The sequence below is a fragment of the Osmerus mordax genome, chromosome 6, assembly GCF_038355195.1.
Source record: "Osmerus mordax isolate fOsmMor3 chromosome 6, fOsmMor3.pri, whole genome shotgun sequence".
NCBI classification, from domain to species: Eukaryota; Metazoa; Chordata; class Actinopteri; order Osmeriformes; family Osmeridae; genus Osmerus; species Osmerus mordax.
Window position 1 is genome coordinate 11,428,469 of NC_090055.1, and position 9,657 is coordinate 11,438,125.

The 9,657-nt window shown below is 45.0% G+C and overlaps 2 protein-coding genes across 5 annotated transcripts; both read right to left on the reverse strand.

Annotated features, from left to right (window-relative positions):
- Positions 1-814: 814 nt before the first annotated feature.
- Positions 815-3,123, reverse strand: zgc:101716 (uncharacterized protein LOC492784 homolog). 3 transcript variants are annotated; one of them, XM_067238886.1, is made up of 7 exons: positions 2,941-3,073; positions 2,675-2,776; positions 2,271-2,414; positions 2,118-2,168; positions 1,828-2,033; positions 1,566-1,698; positions 815-1,444 (listed from the first exon to the last, which is right to left on the reverse strand). In XM_067238886.1, the coding sequence occupies exons 1-7, from the start codon at positions 3,043-3,045 to the stop codon at positions 1,259-1,261; spliced, it is 927 nt and encodes a 308-aa protein (XP_067094987.1). In that variant the 5' UTR covers positions 3,046-3,073; the 3' UTR covers positions 815-1,258. The 3 variants fall into 3 exon arrangements, with proteins under 3 accessions (XP_067094987.1, XP_067094986.1, XP_067094988.1); XM_067238885.1 differs by having other exon boundaries at positions 1,828-2,168; positions 2,941-3,123; XM_067238887.1 differs by lacking the exon at positions 2,675-2,776 and having other exon boundaries at positions 1,828-2,168.
- Positions 3,124-3,265: 142 nt separating this feature from the next.
- On the reverse strand, positions 3,266-9,185 carry LOC136944223 (zinc fingers and homeoboxes protein 1-like). 2 transcript variants are annotated; one of them, XM_067237901.1, is made up of 3 exons: positions 9,108-9,185; positions 8,389-8,649; positions 3,266-8,242 (listed from the first exon to the last, which is right to left on the reverse strand). In XM_067237901.1, exons 2-3 carry the CDS (start codon positions 8,549-8,551, stop codon positions 5,847-5,849), a joined length of 2,559 nt encoding a protein of 852 aa, XP_067094002.1. In that variant the 5' UTR covers positions 8,552-8,649; positions 9,108-9,185; the 3' UTR covers positions 3,266-5,846. The 2 variants fall into 2 exon arrangements, with proteins under 2 accessions (XP_067094002.1, XP_067094003.1); XM_067237902.1 differs by having other exon boundaries at positions 8,389-8,652; positions 9,108-9,163.
- Positions 9,186-9,657: the final 472 nt, after the last annotated feature.

The window sequence follows — 9,657 nt, forward strand, 5'->3', positions numbered from 1 at the left end:
AGGTCAACTTTACAGGATCTTTAAGTGGTGGCGGATAGCATTTCCTGTTTTGGGTTTTGGCATTGTGATCATCCACATTAATTATAAAACTTTTATTGTTATGTTTTTTGAATAGTCAACGTCATAGACGTATGACAGTAACTGTAGTGGAAACTTTATTTTGTAATGTTTGGTGAATTTTGGTAGCCTGGGTGCCAGCCAAATTTAGCCCGCCCACAATAAAGTTTGGTCTGGAAGTTGGTTCGAATGAGCTGTTCGGACCAATCAAATTGTCAGGGTGGGCTTTATACGATGATGTACAGATGATCAACAGTAACGTAATCAACCACATCACCAAAGAGCGCTTGGGTTGAATTCGTTTTCAACAAACAACATACTACGTTGCTCTGATTGGTTGATTGGTCTATCCAATTGAGTGAAGAGGCATTTTTTTCCGGGTTCGGTTGAAACACGCCCCATACTCACAGCCCAACGGAGCGGTATCAGACTCATATTCTGACTAGAATTATGAGTATGACAACGTCAGGCTAGAGTATCGGCACTTTTCGGTTAGAATTCGCCACGTTACAGAGCCAGACAAGACTTTGCGGACGGTCCGCACATTCTCACGTCTGCTCAAAAGTTTCCGTGATGGCCCGCATATTTTCGCGTCAAGTAAATCTTTATACATCACAAAGTGTGCTTGAAAACCAGCGTACGCAAGCTTTTTGTGCGTACGCAACGTTTATACATGTGGTCCAGGGGGGGGGAGTCCACATAATGGCAGTGATATTATGTACTGATGTTCACTACATTTTAAAATGCTTCACCGAATGTCTAAATTGTAGACTAGATAAAAGTAAAATTGTGTGACACAATATGTTATGTGCAATCACATTTAAGGATGACTCAGGGCTTTCTCTTTATTCATGTCTATGTTTCAAGTTGGTAACATTTCCGGATCACACTGCAATGTCCAGACATAGTAGGCTCCTGCTGCGGCCTGCGGCCTGAATCTGAAAGTGACCCTGCCAGTAATTCTAAATAAGATAGTGTTGCAAAAATGCCAGCCAAATGTTCTTAAAGGGCTACAATGCAGAACAGGGTACAAATGTCATTTGTTCTGTTCGTTACACTTGCAAACCAATGATCTTCACCTCCCAGGTATGAGTTTTTACAATACTGGTTTAGCAGTTGACCTTCCATCTGGCATATTAAAGTCCCATTGTGTTGGCTTAAGAGGTATGCAATACTATATATATTCTTTTAAATAAAAACTTCAAGGTTCTGATACACTTTCAGTCTTGTCTGTGGTCAGTTTTCCTCCATCTGGACCCAGCAGTCCAGTCTGCAGCAGCCTGTTCCACCACCTGTTCTCAAAGTTTTTCAAAATAATGTTGTCCAGACTCTCCCCATCCTGGTTTTCCTCTCGCATCTTCTCTGGGACCAGATCCTCTCCCATCACCTGCAGGCAAAGCATGGAGGCCATTTAGGGCCCGAACCCCCTCCAGCACAGTGGTAAAGCACACAAAAGAACACAAAATAAGGTGGGGAAAATGCCACTCAGCTTCATCTCAATTTCTGACCTCAGTGACAAGCTGTAGAGTCCTCTCTGTTGGATCCAGGTGCTGCAGTGCCTCTTCTGTCCTCTGGAGGGCTTTCTCACTGCTCTGCAGCACAAAGGACGACTGCTGGTTCCTCAAGATCCTCAGGAGCAGCCTAAACACGCACACACACACACATTTTGAGCAAGAGAAGCTGCCTTGTCTTTTTCCTTGTCGAAGACAATGTCTGCCAACATGTGGGAGGTAGGACATGTGGTTCACATATATCAGAGTATGCATTTACCGTGCTCTAAGCAAACACATGCAGGCCTTCAGCCAGAGACTGTCTCTGTCCTCCCTCTCTGGTGCTGTAGGGTACAACTGAATCACTTGCTGCTGCCCTATCATGTCCAGTGTATTTTCCTGTGGCAGAAAGCTCAAGCCTGGGGCCTGAGAACTCAGTGACTCCAACTGGCTGATGTAGCCGTCCGCTAGAGAAGTCCAGTGCCACTGATTGTAGGGGTGGAGACAGCAGAGCTGCTGAAGAGCAATTATCTTATTTCCAAGGTCTCTGCAATACTGGTAGATATTCACCTTCAGGAGTAGGATGCATGTCAGGTGACATGTGTTTGTGGCTTCTTTACTCTGCAAGGGGTAACACAGTACACAGGTCAACTTTAGATTATTTACTATAGACCAATGAGTTACACAACTGGAAAATTCATTGCTAATCACAATTGTTCTTACTAGTTGCTCTACAGTCTCTAGTGCCTGTTCCATCTGTCCAATGTGAGACAGACATCGCGCCATGGCCTCCAACACATCGCGTTTAATGGTTAGATTACCCTCTGGTACCAATGCAAGGCAGCTGGTGTAGTCGTTTAACGCTTTCTAAAAACAAACAGAAAAGACAGTGGAATGACAGTATAATAAGTATTGGAAAAAAGCCAAGGATGCAAAGTCACTTTACAATAGAGATTTCATATATTTAAAAAAATATTTTAGCCCCTTTTGTCGATATCTGTTGTATGTAGCATGTTTCCATGTATGTGTGTACCACTGAGACTGAGACACTGAATTTCGTTGTACAGTTGAGCAATGACAATTAAAGGTATTGATTGACTGATTGAATTAGCCATTAGCTACTGTACCTGGTAGTTTCCTTTCCTAAACTCCAAATCAGCTCGAAATTTGAACACTTTTTGCCTGTCCAACAAGTCATCTGTATCAGTAGCATCTGTCTCACAAAACCACTGGGGGGACACACACACAAAACTGATCGTTAAACGTTATATAAATATTTTGCTAGACTTCCAGCAGTCAATCATTGACTCAGTGTTTTGATATAGCTAGTTAAGGTAAAAGTATTAGCAGAGAGACAGCTAGATAGCTGGCCCTGGGGTTTCTAGATTCATACCTCTGTCGCACAGAACTTTGCCTTGTAGGAAGAAAGAGGAACATTGGCTTTGTCTCTTGCTTCTTCGAACATTGAATCGTCAAAGGTACTCCCAAATATATCCATTTCGCAATGTGTATGAAAAACTATATTATATTCCCAGCCAGCTGCCCTCAATTAATGTGTTGATTTGAGATGTGTACCATTTCTGCATTACGATAGGACACAAAGGGGTTATAAACGTTAGTTCCGGATGAACCTACGTTCCGGTCTTAGACAAGAGGTTTCCGAATGTTTACAAATGACGACCAATGCATTAATGTATTTTAATCGAAATGTACTTTATTTTGTCCTCAAACAAGTATAAAATATAAATTTTGTCTAACCAAAGATTCAGACTTAAGAAATGCATTGTACAAAGTCTATCTCTCATGGGATAAAGCTGATTCCAATAGTGTTTGCCAGTGCCACCCCAACACATTTTCAATTTCAAAGCTCCAAAGTAACATATCTCCGTGGTTTATATTTCGAAGTTTGCAACCATCTTTCCCGTTTTCCTCAAATCTTGACACAAACAAGAAACTTAACATTGTGACAAAATATTTTCTGAAAACAAAGTCTTTACTATAAATAAATAAAGCTGTGAAAAGAAATGCATTATCCAATCTGTAGTTAGAGCTCCAATTAAATAGAGAGGGAAAAGTAACTGTGCAGTCTGTAATGTTAATGTCTAAAGTTCTGGTCAGACACATTCTTAAAAGTCATTTTTGTATTCAACTTCGACTCACTACTAAATAATTCCTTGTAAATACAGAAAAATTGCAGAAATTGCAAAGAGGACAGTACTTCTACCTACTTGTATAAGACAATAGTAACTTCTATAGACACATTTGATCTACTGTACAGGAGTAACTTGTACACATAGTGTTGCTGACAGGTGTGTAACACAAAGCCACAGGGAACACTGCAAAAGGACTACAGCTCTAAAACGTTATCCATTTCAAAAACCTGTACATTTAAACCAATGTCGTACACTTAAGACAGGATTCATCATGATCATAAATAGAAACATACAAAATGGGGGCTACTTAATACAAATACATCAAATATTATATTTACAAAATCAGCTCTCCTGTTTTGATTATTGCATGCACTATAGAATTAAGGACATGGAGTCTCAAAATTCAACTTCATGGGGCATCGACAGTCCCATAAAAATTATCTAAAATGCAACCTTATATCTCCCTTGCTTAGACAGAACCCTAACTGTACATTGATATTAGGAAACTGTTGTGTAGAGAAGGATGTGGGATAACCTATTATAACATAAAAGGTGGGTAGGAAGGATGCATTTTCAGAGAATTCAGACAGGGCCATAGACATCTCTATCTATATATACTTCAGTACAAGTAAGCGTCCATGCAAACTTTTGAGCAAATGCACACAAGCACCTTGTATGCTCGACGCTCATGCAAAACATCAAAACGTTTTGAGCAGAAGGCATTCTTTCGTCCAAGTGCTTATCCGTTAAATTCCCCTTAAAAAATTAATGAGCCATGTGTAGTACTGTCAGGCACAGAGGTGTGTCTCTTCGAAAGGTGCTGAAACCATCCCTCAGTTGGATGTCAGGGTCAGAGTGGTGGTAAGACCACAGTATTTGGTGAATCATCTCAGATAAGAATCTGTTCCACAGTTTACTTGAGCTCACTTTAATGAGCCAGGCTTCATTTAGCTTTAGATCTCAGGCCAAAGGTTTATATCCAGTCTTTACCTCATCAATATATTCAACCGTTTAGCAGGCAGCAATCCAACAGGCTTTTAGGGCATTTAGGACAGCTTACAGAAATGGAAAAAGCTGACTAAAGAAAATCACACAAAGTAAACTGGTATTTAGATTGCAATAAGTGTCAAAGAGAGCCCTCTGCACAAGGACAAAATAAAAGCAATGTTAGTACACAAACATGCATTTGGACATAAATTTGAAAACATTTTGAAGCTTACTCTTTTGAACTTGCATAAAGCTTATTTTATAACAAATGCTAAATGAATGCAAAATGCATGCAAACTTCAAGGCAGCAAAGCTTCATAAATGTGGACACTGGTACAATGTCAATAGTTAAATGCTGTTAAAAGCAGCTAGGCCATAGTTAATAATGATCTATTGTGCTGAATGAATATCCGGTCTGGACTTGTATTTGAAACATCAACAGGGGCAGTCAGTGTGGTTCATCCTCTTGAACTTACAATCAAAGGACTAAAAAAAGGCAAAATACTGGTTAGTTCATAGAAAACAGATCTGGTCTCTCACAGCCATTTAATGGTGTAAGAGATCTAAGGTGCCCAATCAAGATTTGATTCCACCACACGTTCATCAAGTGATGGAAAATAAAAAGTGCACGTCTGTCTGTACTACAAATGTCAATTCACCCAAAGAGGCCATGCTACGCTGTACCTCCGGCTACCAGCTCATCTGTAGCACAGATACCAACACATTCAATTTACTTTGGCACAGCCGTTCCTTGCATCCCATAACTTCCAACGGAACATCCTCATCATGTTCCAAATGATTCACTGGAAGGTTTTTACTGTCTTTCACTGACATAGAGAAGTTAACATATATAACTTCTATGCACATAAATATATACATGGGGTGATTAAATAAAGGTTTTTCGATTTTTCATTAGCCATAACGAATAGTTTCTTTCCAATATTAAAACATCTGATCTTGTCATGTCCACTCTCTGTGTAACAACTGGTAGTATTAGCAAGACAAACAAATACATCTACACAACACTAAGTGTAAAAGGTGCTTGTTTTGTGTGTTTACACCAGGGACCTATTCAGTTGGTGCCCTTTAAAATACAGATTATTGTCAGTCTGTTGGTTACTTTGTGTTGTGCTGTTGGATTTCTGGGATCATCTGACCATCACTGGTCCTCTGGGCCCGACATTGACCTCCTGACCCCCCGAGAAGGCTCCCAGGCCTCGCTATCATCAGTGTCATCTTCATCATCCTCTTCATCATCCTCCTCTTCCACCAATGTGCTGCTTTGCTCTTCGGGTGCTAGCTCTGCCCCCTCCCTCTCCTCTCGGTCCTCCCCTCCCTCCTGTTCATCGTTCTCAGTAGCTCCCTCAAACGGGTCCGTCCCCATGTCCTCCCGTCGCTGGACCTCGGCGAACCACTCTCTCACCTGCTCATATCCCATGTTGGACTTGGCCACCAGCTCGTCCAGGTCCTGCTCGTTCAGGTACTTGTGCTTGAGATAGTACTCCTTCAGGATGTCCCTGCCTGTCTTAAACTTGACAGGTGGGGACTTCTCCACGCCAGCGGACCTTTTGGCCCTCCTGCTCCGGGAACGTCCCCAGCCGCGGTTCCGGACCCGCCGCTTCCTGTTCTTGTTGCCGTTGATGCCCTCCACGTTGCCGCTTTGGTAAAAGAAGAACCACTTGAGGTTTCCATTCTTCCACGCGTAGCGCGAGTCTCCGAACCAGTTGACGATGTAGGACCTGGGCAGGCCACTCTCCTTGGCGAGCCTGTCGTAGTCCTCGGCTGAGGGCCACTGGGTTCGGACGAAGGTGCTCTTCAGGACGTGGAGCTGCTCGGGGCTCTTCTTAACCACCTTGTCCCTGCTGGCTCGCCTGCCCCCTGGTGGGGTCTGACTGCCCTTCCTGGAGGATGAGGGAGAGGTGCCAGCTGCCTCTTGATCCATCTGCTCGCCACCTGGTTCAGGGGATTCAGCGGCAGCAGCTGCCAAGGGAGCTAAGGTCTTCCTCTTTTCCGTGAACCAGGCATCGATCTCTCGCCGTGTCAGCTTGGTCTCCGTCCTCAGCCGGCTCAGCTCCTCGTCGGAGGGCATGTCGCACTTCTGGTAGCTTTCCTCCAGGACCACCAGCTGCTCTGGAGTCTTCTCCTTGAACTTCTGCAAGGTGAAGTCTGGGAAGGGGTTCCAGGTTTTGGGTCGTGTCTCCTTGACCGGTGGCAGAATTGCGTGGGGAGGGGACTGAGGAGTCTCATCGCTGGAGTCGATGACGATGGTGGCATTGCCACCTCCACCGCCTCGGTTGCCGTCATGGAACACAATGACGTGGCTGTTCTTGGAGTTGCGCTGGTTGTAGCGTGTGTCGCTGAACCACTTCTTAATCTCCCCCTTCGTCAGGTTGGTCAGCTTCATCAGACGGGCAATCTCAGCGTCACTGGCAAAGTGGTTACGCAGGTAGCTGGCCTTCAGCTCCGCCAACTGCTCCTTCGACTTTTTGGGTCGCATCCCGAAATGGTCGGCGCTGAGGGCGGAGTTCTCCTGGGGGGTCAGAGAAGGGGGCTGGACTGTGGTGGCCCTCTTCAACTCACTACCTGCTGGGCTAGTTTGGCTTGAGCAGGCCTTAGGGGTATTGCTCTGGTTGGGGACCCCAGCCACTGTCAAGGTGATGGGGGTGGTGACAGGCAAGCTACTGGTGGTGCCCACCTGGGTGAACACCAGGCCGGGCTGGCCCACGATCTGGCAGGTCTGTAGGATGGACTGAAGGCCGTTGCCTGCTGCAGAGAGATGGTGTGCCGGGATGACTGTAATGGTCTGGGGTACTGTATGCACCGTGCCATTAAACTGCTTCCTCCTGGCATCCTCCACTTCCTCTGGGGTCCAGCTCACTCCATGCTTCAGCCGCTGGGCCGAGAACCAGATCTTGATCTGCTCTTCACTGAACTTAGTCTGGGAGGCCAGACCAAGGATCTCTGCCATCGAGGGGTAAGGGAACCTCTTGTAAGTGTTGACCAGTAGAGTGTTGGTGTCCATGGCTGCGTTGTAGGAGGGGATGCTGCTCAAGGGGATGAGGAGCTGGGCCTGGGCAGCGCTCTGCTGGGCCTGCAGGGCTGACAGCACCTGGGCAAGGCCCGCTGGCAGCATCGAGGCTGAGTTCAGCACGGATTTCTGCTTGTGGTCAGCGCTGGTGGGGAAGTTAAGCAGAAGGCCAGGTTTTAGCGCCTCGCCATGAAGCAGCGGACTCATCAGCTCTGCCGGCGTGAGGGAGCCCAGAGGCGCTTCAATCGGCTCCTGCTCTCCCTCACTCTCCCCGACGCCATCACTCTCCTCCGCCGCTTTCAGAGACAGCGCAATCCTCTTGGATTCGGATTTGCTCTTCATCTTCATAATGGGAGTCTTGCTGAGGGAAATTGCAGCTACGGTTGGGTCTTCGCTCCCATCAGCATCTGGCTCCACAAACCCCCCATCCATAATGAGGTCACTGATGGACTCCTCTGAATGGTTGCTACGTCTGACTGCTCCAAGAATGACACTGTCCTCCCCCTCAGGTGGACTGGTGTCATGCTCTGGAAATGCACATGGAATGAAAAGAGGCTTTGAGTTCAATCAGAGAACAAGAGATACGAGTTATCAGAATATCACAATTGGGCTAGGTGTTATGTATATTTTATGTTGTCCACTAAGAGCAAATATTGATCGTCTAATTCCTCACCTGCGTCTGGTTCAGCTGGACCAAGGGCTTCAGCAGGTTTCTCAGAGGAGCCATCCGTACCTCCAACACTCTCCTCGCTCACCTCCATGTCTGGGTCCTCTTGCTCCTCCACATCAGATGGCAGCAACATGCAAGGTGTGGTTGACTTCCTCCTGCTGGACATTGTTCACACTCCTTGGGGAAACTGAGAGAAGAAGAATCTACTTGGCCTCCAACTTGGGTCTTTGGGAAGCAGATGGTTGGATTCACATCCTCATGTTCCTGCTGAAACACATGAGAGCAGATGCAAGATCAGTTCCAACTGTATTACTTCTGAAATACAACTGTGGAATGTCATCCTTTTGATATCTGTTTAAAGCATTGTTTCTACATAGACAATGACAGTGATATAAAATAATTTATTGCACTGTGTACTCAACTTGTAAATGTAAACTTGTCAGGTGTCTACAGTTTATAGTTTAATAAAACTCATCACATGTTCTTATGGTAATGGTAATATCAACCATTATACTGTAAAACGATAAAGCAATAGCTATGCTTACTGTACAATACATAACTACTAGCTAGCTATAGTTAGCTTATCCAAAATGCTAGCAGTACTGTTTCATAGCACCATAGGTGCACTGTCTGACACTCTATGCAGTCAGGTAACGTTAACGTTAACGCTGTTGCAAGCTAGCTCAACAGCTAGCTAACTTATGAAAACAAGCATAGCTTACAGCAACAGTGGGGGTGAGCGTCTTAAATGTGTTCTGGTCTGCGGTTAGCGAGCCCTCGGCATGACGTTTACCCCGCGCCTGGCCGGACTGCAGTACTCGCAGGCTAGCGGGTCTTCGGAGACAGTGCGTGGAGGGGAGTCAGCCGAATCCAGTCTACCGCTGTCTGCAGATGCTCGAATTTGACATTCTCCCTTGCTCAACAGTTACTTTCTGACTGCTACGGCTTAACAAACTTGTTGAAACACTAACAAGCTCAAAAGGTGAACTAAGTCTGTCACATGTAGTCATGCAATGCATCAACAAACCTAAATTTCATTTCTTTTTAATGGCAGTTTTAATGATGAAACGGCGTCATCATTCAATGTGATACGTCTTGACGTCATTCCACAGCGACTCTGCAGTGGACAAAATCAAAGTCTAATGTGTTAAATCATGTTTCATGTTCTTGTAATAAGCAACCTTGACATAAGACTCGATTGAGTTCGTGGTATAATTTATTTGACAGTGCAAAGTAGCAGACCTCACATGACCTGGCAACATGCCGCTTTCA